Source organism: Vombatus ursinus, unplaced genomic scaffold (genome assembly GCF_900497805.2).
Source record: "Vombatus ursinus unplaced genomic scaffold, bare-nosed wombat genome assembly UNPS02014818.1, whole genome shotgun sequence".
NCBI classification, from domain to species: domain Eukaryota; kingdom Metazoa; phylum Chordata; class Mammalia; order Diprotodontia; family Vombatidae; genus Vombatus; species Vombatus ursinus.
In genome coordinates this window covers 2,848,313-2,866,103 of record NW_020954596.1, presented here as the reverse complement: position 1 = coordinate 2,866,103, position 17,791 = coordinate 2,848,313, and the positions used below count along the sequence as shown (strand labels likewise).

At 47.3% G+C, this 17,791-nt stretch overlaps 1 protein-coding gene across 3 annotated transcripts in view; it reads left to right on the top strand.

Moving 5' to 3' along the window:
* The window catches only part of PTPRA (protein tyrosine phosphatase, receptor type A), a 130,012-nt gene extending 112,426 nt beyond the window's left edge, over positions 1–17,586 (top strand). For 2 of the 3 annotated variants that reach the window (XM_027835991.1, XM_027835992.1), the window contains 13 exons: positions 2,105–2,141; positions 3,215–3,312; positions 5,251–5,370; positions 5,883–6,049; positions 6,406–6,541; positions 7,957–8,106; positions 8,786–8,879; positions 9,221–9,297; positions 9,803–9,937; positions 14,420–14,545; positions 14,625–14,776; positions 16,000–16,135; positions 16,957–17,586. In XM_027835991.1, the coding sequence (XP_027691792.1) occupies positions 2,105–2,141; positions 3,215–3,312; positions 5,251–5,370; positions 5,883–6,049; positions 6,406–6,541; positions 7,957–8,106; positions 8,786–8,879; positions 9,221–9,297; positions 9,803–9,937; positions 14,420–14,545; positions 14,625–14,776; positions 16,000–16,135; positions 16,957–17,031 (1,503 nt within the window). In that variant the 3' untranslated portion in view covers positions 17,032–17,586. Of the gene's footprint in view, positions 1–2,104; positions 2,142–3,214; positions 3,313–5,250; positions 5,371–5,882; positions 6,050–6,405; positions 6,542–7,956; positions 8,107–8,785; positions 8,886–9,220; positions 9,298–9,802; positions 9,938–14,419; positions 14,546–14,624; positions 14,777–15,999; positions 16,136–16,956 lie in introns of all 3 variants that reach the window. The other variant, XM_027835989.1, reaches the window with a different exon arrangement.
* The last annotated feature ends 205 nt before the right edge of the window (positions 17,587–17,791 follow it).

Genomic DNA, 17,791 nt, shown 5'->3' with positions numbered 1-17,791 from the left:
CTCCAAATCCAGACCACTTCCCACTGTCGCCCTAGGCTCATTCTCTCAACTTCTGCTTGCACTGGCAGATTAGGTCCCCAAAGGAATACCTCAAATTAGGTCCCCAGTTGACTATTTCTCCCCTCAGAGTTCTAGGGGTAACCCCAATATGTTGGGGATTCCAGTATTATCACTAATGAACCCCATCCAATGTTCTTTCCCCCAAAATAGATCAACCAGATGATATCTTCATAGTATCAAGTAACCAGTTTTACACCAGTTAGCTGCTCTTCCCATACCTATCAAACCACTTTGGTAGCCCCTAAATTTATCCATTTCTGAGAAAAGCCCTACTTGCCCCATCCTGGTTATGTCTCCATAGGTATCTGTATTGAGAACAGGTCCTTCAACTGTATTAAGAACAGTTTGCCCTAGGTTTGTCTTTTGTTTGTTTGTTTTTTCCCCTGAGGTTTGGAGCTGACGATAATCTTCTTTAAGAGGATGGTTGTTTGTGCTGCCAGTCATTATTGCCCTGTGATTTAAAAGCCTCACCTAAAGCTTTTGGGGAGATGGTTGTAGAACAAACTCTGCCTCCCTTCCTCTCGCTCTTGTCATCCTGCCCTCCTCTTGCTTTCCACCATCATTCTCTCTTCTCGCCTTGTGCTCTTTGGGCCTCTTGCTCTCTGCCTTCCAGCCTTGCTTCCCTTGCTCTGAGCTGATACTTCTGAGATTTCTATGTCCACCTCTTTCCTCACAAGTGTTTACTTTGCAGTCAAGCTGTCATCCTTTGTCTCTGTCATTCCTCAGTGACTGAAGTGCCCCTTGAACTCAACTCATCCTTCTTCTTGTCATCATGTCCCAGCCCCTTTCCTCAGTGAAAAACTCACTTTGTCTTCATGTAGGCACTCAACTTGCTGATCCCCCATCAAACACACCTTTCTACACTAAGGAAAGAAAACTATATCCATTAAGACAACTTAGAAATGAAGCAGTTTTTAATTGTTTGTTATCCAGTGTGGGTAACCAAAACCCTTTTGCTTTCCCTCTTTTCTGCTGTCTGCTTCTCATTCCCCATAGCATTATAATGCAAAAACTCAGGCTGAAGCTACTCATTAGCAGATTTGTATAAGTTGGAAGGAGAGAAAGTTAAGCTGTAGGTTTCATTTGATGGTGCAGTCCCTCTTCCCCAATCATCTGGGTCACTGAGATTTAGGGAGACCTTGTTCATTCTGCTTCCCTTTATTGAAGAAGCAGGGCTGTGTATTTTGGGTGGCCCCTAATACACTGTGTGGGCCTAAGCAAATGGCTCCAAAGTTAGGATCTAGCCTGTAGCTACTAAAGACTTCATAAACCTCAATTCTGCTGTTTTCATCCAGCAAGGTTCTGATTTGACCATTTAAAGTATCCCCTCAGATGAATGGAGGGGATCTATTTCATCCCCATTCCCTCTAACCCAGAGGCTCTTTGTCTCTGGTAGTTTATACACATAGACATCATTGCTTAACTACTCAACAGTTGTGTAGGAAGGGAGTGCCTTCAGTACTCCTGTACGCATTCAGATGGGCATAGTGTAGTCCAAAGGAAAATTCTGCCTGGGATAGGAGGCCATGTCAAAGTGTCCAGGAGAGCCACCCCCTAATAGTTTTACAAGTCCATATTCTTGGGTGGAGGTGGTCACCCAACCAGACAGGATTCTTTGGAAACATAAAGGTCTATCTTCCTGTGTTCCCATTGTGGCTACAGTCCCCACTGTCAGTTGCCAGTGGAGTTTCAGTTGGGAATCTAATCTGCACTGGGAAGATAGTGCCCTCATTTGGTTGGTCATATTTAGATATTTCTTACCAATATTCATAAAGTAACTATGTGGCTGAGGAAACCAATCCAGTCTCTTGATATTCTCTACTCTTTGTTTCCCCATGCCTTAGCTAAACCCAGTCTTGGGGGCTCTCTAGACTAGAACCCCAGGAACCAGGTTCTGGGAAACAGGACTTTTTCTGATCCCAAATGAAGATCCTAATACCAGAATCAATGTGATTTAGAGACTCCCAAGCTAAATAGGGTGGAGTTTTCCTTTCTCTCCATTGCTAATTGTCACTTCCTTTTTTTCCCTCCTCTTTCTCTCCAGGGCTACCAAGAGAAGAACAAGTTTATTGCTGCACAAGGTGAATTTATGTTGACTTCATGCCATTGGGCTTATCTCAAATCATTGGGCCTCAGAACCTATGATGGGAAGGGTCAATCAGCTTTTTAGCTTTCAAGCTGGTCACATTGGACTCATTCTGCCTAGAGTGCTTGTTTGTCATTTTTCATCACTTAGGAAGGTTTAAAAATGACTGAAATCTGCCTCCTACTTTACTGAGAAGGCCAATTTGTTCATTTGTTGTTCCTGCCAAAATTTGCAAAGTCCTTTGCTAGGTCTTGCGAGGGATGCAAGGTATTGTCTAGTAGAGGAGAAAGGACATGTAAAATAACCAAAATAAATACTAGAGGAAGCCATGTGCAGGAGAGAGATTTAAAAAAATCCTTTGAGATTCAAGAGGAAAGAGTACTGATGATATAGTGTCCAGAGACTCTTTACAGGACTTTCATGGAAGTCAAGTGTCTAAAACCTAGAAGGAGGGATGAAAGGCACCTAGTCCAATCAGGTCCTGAGCAGCCTCAGTTGAATACCTTCAGGACTAAGCCCATCATAGGAAAGGTTAGCTTCACTTGGTTATGGCCAGCTCTCTCAGAAATCTTCATAGTTCAGGGCTTCATGGCCCAATCTGAGTTCCTAGTAGCTCAGCTGCACACCAAGCCAATTCACAGTCACAAACATTTGGGGATCTGAAAGTTTTTGGCACACTCAGTACTCTGCCCCAGAACATACCTTGTTGCCCCTATTTTAGGCACTGCCTTTATTCCTAGGCCATGGGATCATGGCAACCATAGCAGTGAGAATCAAAAAGGGATAGAGAAATTCAGTAAATGGTGACCTCTGACCAAAGTCGTTGTAACAAACCTGTGCACAGCATAGTCCACACAAGCCACTGAAAGGAAGAGAAATCGGATGTAGCCACCAAGTTAGAAGAGGCCCTTGAGACTTGCTCTGGACAAGTAGCTTCTACTGCTTTCTTTCAAGGGAAATTTAAGATCTCCCTGGGACATGTAGACAGAGATTTCTTGCCCTCTGTGTATTATGTGAATGTACTGTAGTGTCTGCTTCTCATTTCTCTTTGGTATTGGCTGCTTTTAGGACCAAAAGAAGAAACAGTGAATGATTTCTGGAGGATGATCTGGGAACAAAATACAGCTACAATTGTCATGGTGACCAACCTGAAGGAGAGGAAGGAGGTGAGTACAGAGGAGTGATGAATCTATTTCCTTCCCTGAGCCACAGCAGCAGTAGTGACTAGACCTGGGTGCCTTGGGGTGGGGCTGTGTCTGTGAATATGTGCGAGCCTGTGGGGGAGCCTGCCACTCACCCCAGTTCTAGAGAGCCCGGACTCTCTTCAGGCTGCTGGGAACCATTCCAGATTTGGCACAAAGAGTTAAGCGACTTGTCCATGAGGTCAAGCTTCTTTCCCAACTGAAAAAGAAGTCAGGGCTTACCTTCCCTAGGTGCTAGTTTCTGGTGCTGTCCAACAGCTGTGCCTGGGGGCGCATTCCTGTGCTCCGGAGGCATCTGAGTAGGTCAGGGGATACTTGGGCTCTGGTACCAGGGCATCAGGCCCATCACCCCCAGTGTGAGGCTTGTGGAGAAACCATGAATCATGTGTTCATGCAGCACTTCCCTGTGAGAGAGGTAGTATAGGTATTATCTCCATCTTATAGATGAATAAACTGAGACTTAGAGAAATGAAATGACTCTACCAGGGTCACAGTTAGCATCTGAGCTGAGGCCTCTCCAAATACCTGACACAGGTCTGACTCTTCAGTCTTCCTATTAGGATACTTCCTCCAAGACTGTGCCTTTCACAGACTGTCCAGCAGAGGGTCTTTGGGTCTGTTGAGCCTAGGGAAGAGAGAGCTTGCTGCCTTTGCTCTGGGCCAGGACTCCATTAAATGGGAGGAACCGAATAATTTCTTTTCCTGTTTTGGAGCCACTTGAGGATTCAGATTAGGAGTTGAGTGCTCTAGAAATCTACTGACAGCCTCCAGCCTGGCAATGAGGTGATAGAGGTTGAGTCTAGAGCCTCTTCCCTCTCACCCTGGAGTGGATGCCCAAGACCCAGCGTGCCACAGCCGGAAGGGCAAGGCCATTGGCTTGGTTCCTAGGCCTCACTCACATGGCTTGACTTGTGGAGAGTCAGGAATCCTGCTTCAGCCAAAATGTAGCCAGGAATGAGATTGGCCTCGTCTCCTATTCAGACAGCCCCAGGGTTCTTCCCTCGGCAGAACAGATCCCATGGGATCGTTTTCATTGAGCGTATCTGGCCTGTGGAGGCACTTAGAGCCCTTAAAGAACACCTGAACCCTTCAAAGAATCCATCCTGGGCTGAGCCCTGGGGCTCAGAAACGAGCCCAGGGGTAGAGAGAGGAGAGGAGGCTACGATTAACTGTAGGTGTTCATTTAGACATTAGGTCTCTTTTTGGGTCACTTTCAGTTTTATTGCTGTATTCAGTTTTATTTACGTTACAAACGTTTACAATTACTCCCATTTCATGAGAGGTATCTTGTAACAAAGTAAAACATTTAAGTAATACTAATAATATAGTAACCTGATCTGAAAGTAAAATACAGCTGAACCTGTTGAGAGTTACTGGTATCCTGAATTCAAAGATGAATAGAAAGAACCTATACAATGCTAATGAAACATAGGCTCCATCACTCTAAAGCAGCTATAAACAGATGAATATGTCCACAAACAAAAGGAGAAAAAGGTTGATAGATATGCCTAGAGCACATGATAACACAAAAAAATTTGAAAGATGAAGATGTTACATCATCATACATTAATAAAAGCTGGTGACCAGCACCTAACATTGGAGTTGTTGAATGTTACTGAAAGCAGCTTACCTCCCACACTGTGAGGATGGGAAATAGATGCCTCAGCAAAATAGTAAGAAGCTTGGTCAGACTGGTAGGAGGAGAGCAAGGAGATAACAATGTAACGAAAACCAAATGAGAAATATCTGAGAGGAGGAGATTGCTGTCAGAGGTTCATTCCTAACTTTAAAGTACAACTCAGTGATGTGGGAGAAGGGGGTCCCTTTCCTTTGTCCTTTCTCAGTGTTCTGTAGGTGAAGCCTGTCTGAACTCAGCTGGGTCGCGTGTGTCTTCCTCTCTAGTGTAAATGTGCCCAGTACTGGCCGGACCAGGGCTGCTGGACATATGGAAATATCCGTGTGTCAGTGGAAGATGTGACTGTTTTGGTGGATTACACAGTCCGGAAATTCTGCATTCAGCAGGTACAGACTCCTTTCCCTTCTCTGCTTTTGTCAGTGACTCAATAATCCCCAGAAGGAAAGAGACATTTTTGAGAACTTCCCCAAGGTGCTTCTCTATTTGGAAGAGGCTTGCTTTCAAACTGATGACCATGACACCCCTCTGTACCCCTGTATGTCCAGGATATGAGTGTGCCAGGCCAAGGCAGAAACTGTCTATATGTTAAAGCCAATCTTTTCCTGCCACAAAAGGGGGTCAGCCAGAATCAATCAGCTATTTTCCTTTAGTAACCCTGAGTTAATGAGGTTCTTTGAGTGGACTGTAGTGTTTGGGGCCACTCTCTGATTCCCAATCTCCTGGTCCCACCATGTCCGTCTTCTTTTTCTAATTGTCATTGACGTCTTTTCTGCTTGGCCTTACCCTAAGCTTCCACAGCTCTCTCTCCACTTGGCTTGCCATACCAGAACCCCCAACCCAAGCCCCTATCCAGAGTCCCCAGAGATAACTGAACTCATTGTACCTTCTCTGTTCCCAGGTTGGAGATGTGACCAACAAAAAGCCCCAGCGCCTTGTCACTCAGTTCCACTTCACTAGTTGGCCAGACTTTGGAGTACCCTTCACCCCCATTGGAATGCTTAAGTTCCTGAAGAAGGTGAAGACATGTAATCCTCAGTATTCAGGAGCAATCGTGGTGCACTGCAGGTCAGTCCTGGCCTCTCTCACTGTCCATTCTGCTGCCACCTCAAACAAAGCCCCACCCCCACCCCCATTCCGCCCTGTTGATGGGGAGGAGGCCATTGTGGGGAATCGTGGCATAAGGAGGAGGGGAGAGGGAGGGTCCTCAATATCATTTAAGCTACCAGCTTTGGCAGCCACAGGGGCCCGCCTAGTCTTGGCCAAACATTTGCAGCCTATGGACTTTTCTCAGAGTTGGGAAATGCAGGGCAGCCTATGGCTCTAAGCCCTGGGCTTAGTCTGCTCTGAACCAGCATTCAGGTGCCTCGCCTGACTCAGCCTCGGGCTGCCTCCCAACCCATAACATTCCTGTCTGGTCTCAGCGCGGGCGTGGGGCGCACAGGCACCTTTGTCGTCATCGATGCCATGCTGGACATGATGCATGCTGAGAGGAAGGTGGATGTCTATGGCTTCGTGAGCCGGATCCGGGCCCAGCGCTGCCAGATGGTGCAGACTGATGTAAGACACTTCTCTGCTGGTGGGAAAGGGGCCAGACAATAAAACTAGACACTGCCCAAGGAGAAAGGTGCCCAGGTGGACTGAGAAAGCCAGCCTTAAGCTACGGCCCCTATCACCTACCTCTCCCTATGTGTCCTTCCACTATGGTACTAGTACAACCTAAGAGAGGAGAAGAGGCCAAAGAAATGGCACGAGGGAAAGAGCGTGGACTCTGAAGTCAGCGGGCCTGGGTTCCAATATCACCGCTGATTCTGACTACCTTTGTGACCTTAGACAAGTCACTAACCCTTGTGAACTTCAACTTCCTCATCTGTTAAATGGAGGGAGTGAGGGTTGTTTGACTAGATGGTCTCTGAGGCTGGTTTAAGTACTAACCCCATGATCCTTATAAGCTTACGTCTGTCACTCAGCGGCCCTTTCCTCTCCTGAGAAACTGAGCCTGGGAGGCAGAAGTCCTCCCCCAGCTCCGTCACTATAGTAAGCCTAGTGACCCAGCCTGAACCTGTGCTGCGTCTCCCTCACAGAAAATCACAGAATTGTAGAACTTCAGAGCCACAGGGGGCTTGGGCTCATCCAATCAGTCCAAAGCCCTTGTTTTAGAGATGAGGAAATAGAGGCCCAGGGAGGAACTTGCCCAAAGTCACCGTCCTCTGACTCATAGTCCCCTACTGTCTCTGCCATCCCGTGCTGCCTTTCTGCCATCTCTATGTGACCTTGATTCAGTCTCTCTGGGCCTCGTTCCTAAAATGAAGGAGTTAGACCAGATGCCTCTCAGGTGTGCCAGGCCAAGGCTCTGAATCTATAACCCTGTGACCAAGGAACTTTTTCTCAAATCTAAAACCGTCACCTACAGAATAATAACAGCAGCAACTAGCATTTATATGGCACTTTAAGGTTTATAAAGCATCCTCACAACTAGCCCGGGAGGAAGGTGCTGTTACTATCCCCTATTTTACAGCTGAAGAAATAGGCAGAAAGAAGTGAAGTGACTGGCCCAGCATCACACAGCTAGGAAACGCCAGGGACTGGATTTGAACTCAGGTCCTCCAGACTCCAGGTCTAGTGCTCTATCCACAGAGCCACCAGCTGCCTCAAGAAAGTTCTTTCAGATTAATACCACCTGTTCTGTAATCCAGATCAGCTCCTCCATTTTGTGATTGTATTTGCCCACCCTTATTATGGCTGTTTGTATGTTTAACTTAGTCCAGAGATTCTCCAATGGTGGGTCTGTGACTCCCTCCTCAGACCTCTGCTTTAGCTAGTATAAGGTATCTGTGTCAGGAGCCCCAAATAGACTAGCTCCTGATGGTGTAGTCCCAGAGAGTGGCTCATGAGTCCAGGTTTGGGTAATGGACACCACCTATGAGGGACCTGTGATGTCAACCCACGAGGGGGTGCCTCCCTTGTTCCTTTAGATGCAGTACGTCTTCATTTATCAAGCATTGCTAGAACATTATCTCTATGGAGACACGGAGCTGGAAGTGACATCTCTGGAAACCCACCTGCAGAAAATCTACAACAGAATCCCAGGAAGTACCAGCAATGGGCTCGAGGAGGAATTTAAAGTGAGTATAGGCTGAGAGCTGGACTGTAGCCACCCTGCAGCCAGTGGCTCCCTTAGGTCTGGAGAACTATGAGCTGGGAAATAGGGGAGAGGGCAAGGAGGTGGAAAGAAGAAAGGGTGGCAGTGTGAGAGGCCGAGACAAAGTACAGGCTTTCCTGCCTCATGAGAATCAGAGAAAGGTGTGTCAGGGCCCAGAGACCCTGCCCTGAGCCTCTGGAGCCCAGCACCCACACTGAAGGCACCTTCTGAGGAGGAAGCCATGATTTCTTCAAACCATCCATTTGAAGCTGAAAAGGGATTTTAGGAGTCATCTACTTTGTTTTATAGATAAAGAAGCTAAGGCCCATAATCCACAGGGAGGGTCAAAGCCAAGAATCAATAATAGAATTTAGAGCTAGGAACTCCCTAATTTCTTTTTCTTGGGCCTGCTTCTAGACTGCTGTTCAACACCTTTGCTGGTCTCCACAGTTTCCTTACACACACACACACACACACACACACACACACACACACACACATTATTTCCAATCAACTTTTTTGACTAGGGGTGGGGGAAAGGGGCTGAAGGGAGACATAGCTGAACCCAAACAAGTAAGCAGAAATACTGGCTTCTGGTGGAGAATCCTAGAGACTATGAGCTACTTGATCCAAAGACTCTCCCCATCCCCTGCCCAATACAGAAGTTAACATCAATCAAAATCCAAAATGACAAGATGAGGACAGGAAACCTGCCTGCCAACATGAAGAAGAACCGGGTCCTGCAGATCATTCCATGTAAGAGTAGCACTGTCCCCCTCCCAAAGGCCTCCCTAATCCAGACCTTGACTGATGAGAAGTGGAGTGGACTAGAGCAGATGTCCTTGTGTTCACCCCACCCCCGCCCCCTATTTGATAAGTTCTAAAAAGAAAGAGCTTTTAAAACAAAAGTTTCTTCTTCTCACTCTCCCCATCCCTTTCTTCCAGCCCCCTGCCCCACCGCTGGGTGAGGTATCCAAATAATGCTGTGCCTAGCTGGGTGACGACTCTGCTAGAGCCCCAAAGCTAGCAGGAGGGCCCTAAGGTGAAAGTCAGGACTGGGGTCATGCTAGCAGCAAAGTGTCTGTTCTCTCTTACAGATGAATTCAACAGAGTCATCATCCCCGTCAAGAGGGGTGAGGAAAACACTGACTATGTGAATGCTTCCTTCATTGATGTAAGCAGTATGGCTTTATCTCCTTTGGGCCACTCTCCAGTGTCCCAGCTTTAGTCACTTCTATGGATACAGCCACAGGCATCCTTCCCCTTCATCTGTCAGGACCTTAACTGAACTGTATCCTCTTCAGACCCTGAAGTGAGAGACATCTTGTTAGAGGCCTTACCTCACCCCCTGTCCCCTATCATGCCCCTCCAGAAATGAGAGAAATAGAAGCACATCCCTGCCTGGGGTAGGGAAGTTTTGGGTGTGTGCTTAGGTCAGGCACCTGAAAAGGTGAAGAAGGAGCTCCCCTCTTCCAAAACCTGCCACCTCTTTGGCTGTGGGCACTGTTTCCCCAGGCCCTACTGGATCAGCCTTTAGTGTCATTCAGGGGAGAGCCTCCGCAGGAAACGCCAGTATACACACCCACACCCCACCATCAACTGATGTTCCTTGCCCCCAGATAGACACGTATTTTCTACCCCTAACTGGCCCATCTCCTTTCCCCCTCTGACCCTCACAGGGCTATAGACAAAAGGACTCTTACATTGCCAGCCAGGGTCCTCTCATGCACACCATTGAAGATTTCTGGCGGATGATCTGGGAGTGGAAATCTTGTTCTATTGTAATGCTGACTGAGCTGGAGGAGAGAGGACAGGTAAGTTGGAGAGGGTAGGGCAGCAGAACGCCCTAGCGATGAAGGGACAAAGGCAGTCTAGAAGAATGGATACATATCTCCTCTGTGGTTCAGAGGACTACCTTAACCTGACTCAGTAATTAAGCATCTTTCCATCTAGACAGTCTACCCTGCTGACACCTGGGAGAGTAGCAGTATCTCCCAGAATGGAACAGAGGATTCCCAAATCCCAGCACAGAGTTTGCAGTATCATTAGTGTCACCTGGCCACCAGGTGTGCTTCTGAGAGAACATGAAGTTACTAAACTGGCCTTCCCCTTGTCCCTGCGCCCCAGCCCTTACTCTACCCTTAAACTGACTTACTCCCAGCCCATCCACAGCCCGCTATCTGGGAACAAGAAGCAATTCAACATGTAACTTTTCTATCAGAGGCTCTCTCCAAATACTAGGGCCTGGGTCACTTGGGAGACCTCCTCAATTTTATCTGACCATCTGCCCCCACCCAGATAATATGCAACTGCAATATCTGCCACTCCCCCCAAGGGTGACTGTCAACTCTCCTTAGGGTTAGTTAGTTTGACAAGGCATCCAATATAGAGCAGGTTTGACTAATGCTATGAAGAATACAGACAGAACACTTAACAAAGCCCATTGGAAATCAAAAAAAGTCCTTTTCTGGTAGACTCTTTTCTGCCCCCACCCCCACCCCATTCCAGGGGAGATTGCACCATTCTGTGACTCACAGTACTGAGACTTTAGGGGTGACGAGGTCAGGGGGATTCACCACCGTGACTCCTCCCATCGATTATTGCCCTTCCCAGTTTTTCACAGGTGGGGCTCTACCTTCATTGTTCTTCAGCTCAGTCCATAAGGCAGTTACAGGAGGAAATAAGAGTTCTTGAGCATCAGGACTAGGAGAGAGGCTGACAGTGCTGCTGACAGTTCTTTGCCTTCAGGGCCAGGATGTTTCTAGACTAGGTGCTCTAACTCCTCGCCAGAAGATGAAGCTCCAGCTGCCCTGGCAGCAGAGCCAGACAAGACGCCTGTACAAATTGGCTCCACCTCCAGGATCAAAGAGGCTGTGACTTTTTATTCCTTCTGTTTTTTAATACTGCGTTGGGTCCCAAGAGTCTCTAAAAACAAAAAGAACTCTGCCAATGCCATAAAAGCTCCATTCTGCTCAGTTGTCCCACTCAACTGAGTCTCCATTTTGCACTCCTGGATGAGTTAGGACAAATTTTCCAATATGCCCCTTCTTTCTTCGCTCTCAGGGGATGCTTCCCATTTGTTCAGCTTCTCCAATCCCTTTCCTCTTTTCTTCCTATTCCCTGTCTTTTTCCAAACCATACAAATGAGCTACTTTAGAACTATTCTGTGTAGACCCCTGTCTAAACCCTGAAAGAAATGTAAAGTTTGAAAAAGACAGTTCCTTCATGAGCCTTATCGTTTAGTAGGTGGATATGACACAAACAGACAGCTGCAATGTCCAACATCACAGGATGAGTGCTTCAAAAAAGAGGTGTACACTGAGGACTCTATGAAGGCCCCCTGGCAGTCCTCTGACCTTTCTTAGGGTTTGGACATTGCAGGGGCAGAATCTGAGAGGGCTTCATGGGAGAAGGGCTGTCGGGATTTTTAAAGATGGAGAGGAGTCCTTTGGGCAAAGAAGAAAAGGTCGGATGTTGCAAAGAGACAGAAGAGTGCAGGACACGTTTGAGAAACAGAAGATAGCCCTGTTTGGGTAAAATATAAAGGGTATGGAGAGGAATCATACCAAATAAGGCCAGAGAAGGAGACTCAGACTGAACTCACATAAGTAGAGGGGTGCTCCTGACTGAGCTTCCTCATTGGTCCCCCTTCCTCAAGTCTCTCTCCACTCTCATCTGTTCTCCACAGAGTGGCTAAAGTACAGTGTCTCTCCCCTACTCAAAAAATTCCACTGGCTTTTCTACAATACAGGGTATTACCAAATGCAAGTTATCCCAAGTCTTTTAAACTTACATAGCTTAAAACCTGCATTCAGACTTTGAGGACACCCTCAATAGGGACATTGTGTCCCTCTACCCACTCTACCTACAGTCACCCAGTCAACAAGCACTTAGCTCAGTGCTTGGCACCTAGTAGATAATGACCCACTTTGTGTGCCAGGCCCCGTGCTGAGCCCTGGGAGTACAAAGAAAGGCAGAGACAGTCCCTGATGTCAGGGAGCTCAAAAGCTAATGTTGGATACCTTATAAGATCATGTCTTCTATATATGTCTTGTATATATTCATGTTAGTACCCATTGTTTTCCCCATTAGAATGTAAGTTCACTGAGGGCAGGAACAGTTTTGTTTTTGTCTGTCTGGCACCTGGCACATACGTGTGATTGATAGATTTGATTCAGAACATAATGGAGAGTCTGCTAGGCTTGAATTCAGGAGGACCCTGGGCAAGCCACTTGGACCTTATCTCCTCATCTGGAAAATGAGTGAAGATACGGAAAACATTTATCCCAAGGTTGTTGTAAGGTTTAAATGAGATATTGTATGTGAAGCACTTTGCAAAATTTTAAGTGCTATATAGAAATGTCACCTATTACCAAATTAGTATTATTAGTCGGAGGGGAAAGATAAATTGGAAAGGAGAATGAGTAGTAACAAAAAGATATGCTTAATAAAAAGTATAAAGGAAGAAGAGATTCATGGACAAAACCTGAGGAAACTCTGTCTTAGAGGGTCAGGAGGAGGACAAGGAGACAGAACAGGAGCAATCAGAGGAGAGGCAGGAATGTGGCATCCATAAAGCCCGGAGAAGCTAGGTGATCCAGTGAGAGAGAGGTGGTCAACAATGTCAGAGGTCTGTGAGACTGAAGATTTTTAAAAGGCCACTGAGTTGGGCAGCTAGGAGATCATTAGGGCCTTGAAGAGAAAGGCAGAAAACAGATTTCAAGAGATCAACGAATGGCAATGGGCACATTGGGTAAAGAAGGTTAATAGTCAAAGTGGAGGAGGGTAGATGAGACAGTAACTCCATGGGCTAGAAGACTGAAAAAGGCTTTTAGAATTGAGATGTTACCGAGCATGTTTATAAATAGAAGGAAACTGGTGGAAAGGAAGACATTGTGGAAGGCACACAAGAGTCGGGCAATTGCTGGTCACAAGAACTAGAAGAGGAAGTGGAAGGTGGGAGATAGGATCAAGGGCACAAGTGGGGGATTGACCTTAGGCAGAAGAAGGGATACCAGGGGAAAGGAGGGAAAGACTTGATTATGTTGAGATTGAAGAATAGAGAAGGTACAGGAAAACAATGCACAATGGAAGAAACACGAAGATGCAGTCAGATGGTTGTTCAATTTTGACTAATCTTGGCCCTGGAAAAGAGAGAAGAACATGTTCTTCTTTCCTTGGATAGGTGGGGGAGTGTGGGTGCAGAATGTTGTGTAGTACAGACACAGTCACAGTCATGGATTGTGTCTATTCGTTTTTCTTTGTTACCGGGGAACATTCATTAGGTAAGAGGGAAGGAGGGGCAGCGTATCTGAAAGTGACTATGTTTTTAAAAAATAAAAAGACATCAATAAAATCTTAATTTTAAAAAAAAAGAAAAAAAAGGGAGTTGATTTAGGATAGCCCAGATATCCTTAAGGAAACACTGAGAAGGGCTAGAGGAGAAGCATGCTGCTGTGGTTGCACAAGAACACATTACAGACATACACAAACACACACACATCAAGGAGCTTGCCTGGTCATATTCCTAAGGGCCAGTATGGTAGGCCGCCTTGCATTAGTCTCACTCCTTATGAAAAGAAAACTTGGCTTCTTTACTTATGTCTCAGGCTAAACAAAGCATTTCTAGCATGGCTGGGACCCAGCCCTCCTGGGTATCCTCTTCACAGCACTTGAAACACACAGCACCTCCCTCCTTTCAAACTCCAGTTTCAGTTGGTCTAGTCCAACTACCCGCTCCACTTGTATCTGGATGGTCAGAGTGTTTTACAGATTGGTCTTCACCTCCAGAGGAACTTTCCTAGACCAGTTTTAAAATAATAATAGTTTACATTGCTATAGCACTTTAAGGTTCACAAAGAGCTTTGCTCATAGCAGCCCTGTGATTTGGGTAGTAAACATACTGTTCCCATTTTACAGAGAAAGAAACTGAAGCTCCAAGTTTAAATGACTTGCCCAGGGTCCTACAATTAACTTCCGATCCTATATCCGCACTCGGATCTCTCATGCTTTTTCCTACTACATCACACTGTCTCTAATCACTTTAAACAAACAGCAATAACCACACTGAGTTTCCACTACAATAAGAGAAGGGAACTGAATGATTATATGATATGATTGAGTTGTTTTGTCAAGGAGGAAACTGAGGCACAGTGAGGGGAAGAGACTTGTCTAGGGTCACACAGCAAGTCGGTGGCAAAGCCAAGGTAAGAGCCCAGTTCTCAGAAATGCCAGTCCAGGCACTCTGGAAGCCAGATTGCTTCCTTTATCCATGCTGATGTCCGTTGTGTCCCCAGGAGAAGTGTGCCCAGTACTGGCCATCTGATGGCTCAGTGTCCTATGGGGACATCACCGTGGAGCTCAAGAAGGAGGAGGAGTGTGAGAGCTACACCGTCCGAGACCTGCTCGTGGCCAATACCAGGGTAAGGGGCAGGGTGATGTGAGAGAGCAGGACCTCTGCCTCGAGCCTCCCCCCTTACCCAGCTTGTGCTCTTCCCATAGGAAAACAAGACCCGGCAGATTCGACAGTTCCACTTCCACGGCTGGCCCGAAGTGGGGATCCCCAGTGATGGCAAGGGCATGATCAGCATCATCGCGGCCGTGCAGAAGCAGCAGCAGCAGTCGGGGAACCATCCCATCACGGTCCACTGCAGGTACCGCCAGCCCCTCCTGTAGCCACGCCCCACTCCTTGCCATACCCCTCTCCTTACCGCCCCCACGTCCCCCAGACCCGTCCCCCGAGGCTGGGGAGCAAGAGCAGCCAGAGGAGAAAGGAGACTTTACCTACATCATCTCCTTGGCTCCTCACAGCAACCTTGTGGCTTGGTGCCGTGATTCATCCCATTTTACAGAGGAGGAAACAGGCTTGGAGATGGCTCTGGGATGTAGCTTTCGGTCTTCCTAAGTTGAAGTCCTGCACTCTCTTCACTGCACCATGCAGCCTCCAGCGAGGTGGTAGCAAGCCCAGATTGTGCACCACTCAGTGTTGTTGCACTGGGGAGGTTGTGTGATGGGGATACAGCATTGATCAGAGGCTGGGACTTGGAAGTGAGAAAGCCCTCCTGGGGCTCTCACAGGAACCAGGGCATAGACTAGGGCAGGGGAGGGGAACCTTTGGCCTCCCGGCCACACGTGGCTTTCTAGGTCCTTGGGTGTGGCCTTTTGATTGAGTCCGACTTCCACAGAACAAATCCTTTTATTAAGGGATGTGGCCATCCATCCTCAATTTAAATAGCTCAGGCACCGGGGACCTCACTGTCTCATGAGACAGCCCCTTCCTCTTTTGGATGGCTCTAATTTTTAGAAAGTTTTTCTTTGCATTGAGTCTAACTTTGACTTTTGATATCTTTCACCCATACTGAAACCAAAGAGAACAAGTGTAACCCTCTTCCACAGCATAGCCCTTCTGATTCTTGAAGACAGTGAGCGTGTCCCCCCAAGTTTTCTCCTTTCCAGCCTAAACTTCCCAGTTCCTAAACTTTCTTCTCAAGCCCCCTCCTCTGTATGGACACCTCCTCAGCTTGTCAGTGTCCCTTCTGATAAATGGCACCTAGTGGTCAGAGAGAGACAGGACTAGGATGACCATGTCCCACACCACTCTTCTGTACCCCATTCCCTTTTCCCAGCCCTGGTCCTCATCAGCAGCACAGCTAGTGTCAGGAAAGCCTAGGGATTCCTTCCCCCAGGAGAGAGATGATATGGGACTGGAAGGTCTGCCAGCAAATCCCAGTGCAGCAGTTAGAAACAGTGACATTGTAGGGCCGGGGGCAGAAATACTCAGGCCTGTCCCCTCCTAATGACTGCTCCTAGCCAGGGTGTTGTGGGAATCTTAATTATCTCTCAGGTGGGTCTGTCTGTCTTTGTCTGTCCCTTTCAGTGCCGGTGCAGGAAGAACAGGCACGTTCTGTGCTCTGAGCACAGTCCTGGAGAGGGTGAAAGCTGAGGGTATCTTGGATGTCTTCCAGACAGTGAAGAGCCTGAGGTTACAGAGGCCCCACATGGTCCAGACACTGGTATGTCCAGACTGTATCTTTGCACCTAGCATCACTGGAAGAGTGTAGGGGAACAATCACTGACCACCTCAGTCATGAGATCAGAGATACATCATGGCCAGTGGGAAAAAACTAGTCAGCAGCATGTCTATTCACAGCATACGTTTCTCCATCCCCAGCCTCCAGGCCTCAGGCCCCAGCAAGAGACTGGGTTGGTCAACAGCAAAAGAGTCCACTATTTTCAGGAATTTATTATATTCTCTCTTGATTTAAAGGTCACTTCAAATGGTGTGGCCTTTCAGTTCCCTTTGGTATGTTCCAGAAACCCTGCAGATCCAAGCTGGCCCAGAGGAGCTGAAAATGTACCACAGTGGCTCCGATTTTTCCTCCCAGTCACCTCAGACTCCTTGCCAGCCTGGTCACCTTACAAAGGAGGGTTTTCTGGTCTCAAATCTAGACCCTCCAGAGTCTGTCGGGGAGAAGACCTGATATAGGAAACAATCCAATGAGGCTGGAAAAAAGGAAATGAGTTTTTTTTTATTAAGTTCAGGCTCCAGTGAACCCTAGGAGCCAAGGCTGTGAGCTCTGGGACCGTGTGCCAGCTCTCATCATTCTCGTCAAACTGACTCATCTCTTCTGTCTCACTGTTCAGTCCCCAGTGTACACACGGCTGTGCTGTCTAGCCTTTGAAAGGGCCAGGCCAGTGTTTCTCTTTCCTCCAGGCTGTTTGCCTTTGAAGATTGCATCTGCTTGATGGGTAGAGATGGGCCAAGAGGGGAATCTGATGCCTTCTCTTCATTTCCTCCGAGGTCACCTTGGTGTTTGCTTCTCCTTCTCCCCAGGAACAGTACGAGTTCTGCTACAAAGTAGTGCAGGAGTACATCGACGCCTTCTCAGATTACGCCAACTTCAAATGAGAGACGCCGTGGGCCTGCGCACAGAAGAGTTGCCTTCTTTACTATTTTGTACCATTCTGTTTGTTAATACGCCCAGCTCTGTGTATATATCTTACCTGTTTGAGAGGTTGGTACATAGGCTTCCCATTAGCTGGAGATTTTATATGTAGCTGTGTTAGCGCTGATAGTCTTTTTTCCAATGTTTGATTGGGGAATTAAATAGCGTGCTGTTTGGATTCATATCGGGACACCCTTTGCTGGAGAGTAGGCCCAGCTGGTGTTTGTTTTGTAAATCTTTTCCTGAGGAAGAAAAGCCTTTTTAACAATACTCATTCCAAGCAAATCTATACAAGATGAAGCACAAAATTCTTGTTTCACATGGAAAATGGTTGCACATTTTCCCCTCCAAGGCCCCTCCCACACATCCTGACTCACCCTTGCCATTGTAAATACCCCCGTTTTGTACCAGAGAAAACTCTCCCCTGGGGAATGAAGGGACCAGGACTGCAGCCAAAGGGTCCTTGCTGCCGTCCCACCAGGGCCCATTAGGTAATAAAAAGGCTTTGTCTTCCTGCAGACCCATGACATGTCTGTCCCTCTGTCCTATCTGGGGGGAGGGCCACGGTGTCAAAGATTCCATGCTGAGAAAGGTGGATGCTAGGCATGCCTCTAGTCTTGGGGAGAGGAAACTGAGACTACCCCTGACAAATTCTACCAGCCATTCCCCTATCGGTGACCCTGACATTGCCAAAGCGTCAGCCATCTGCCAGAGGCCAGGGGC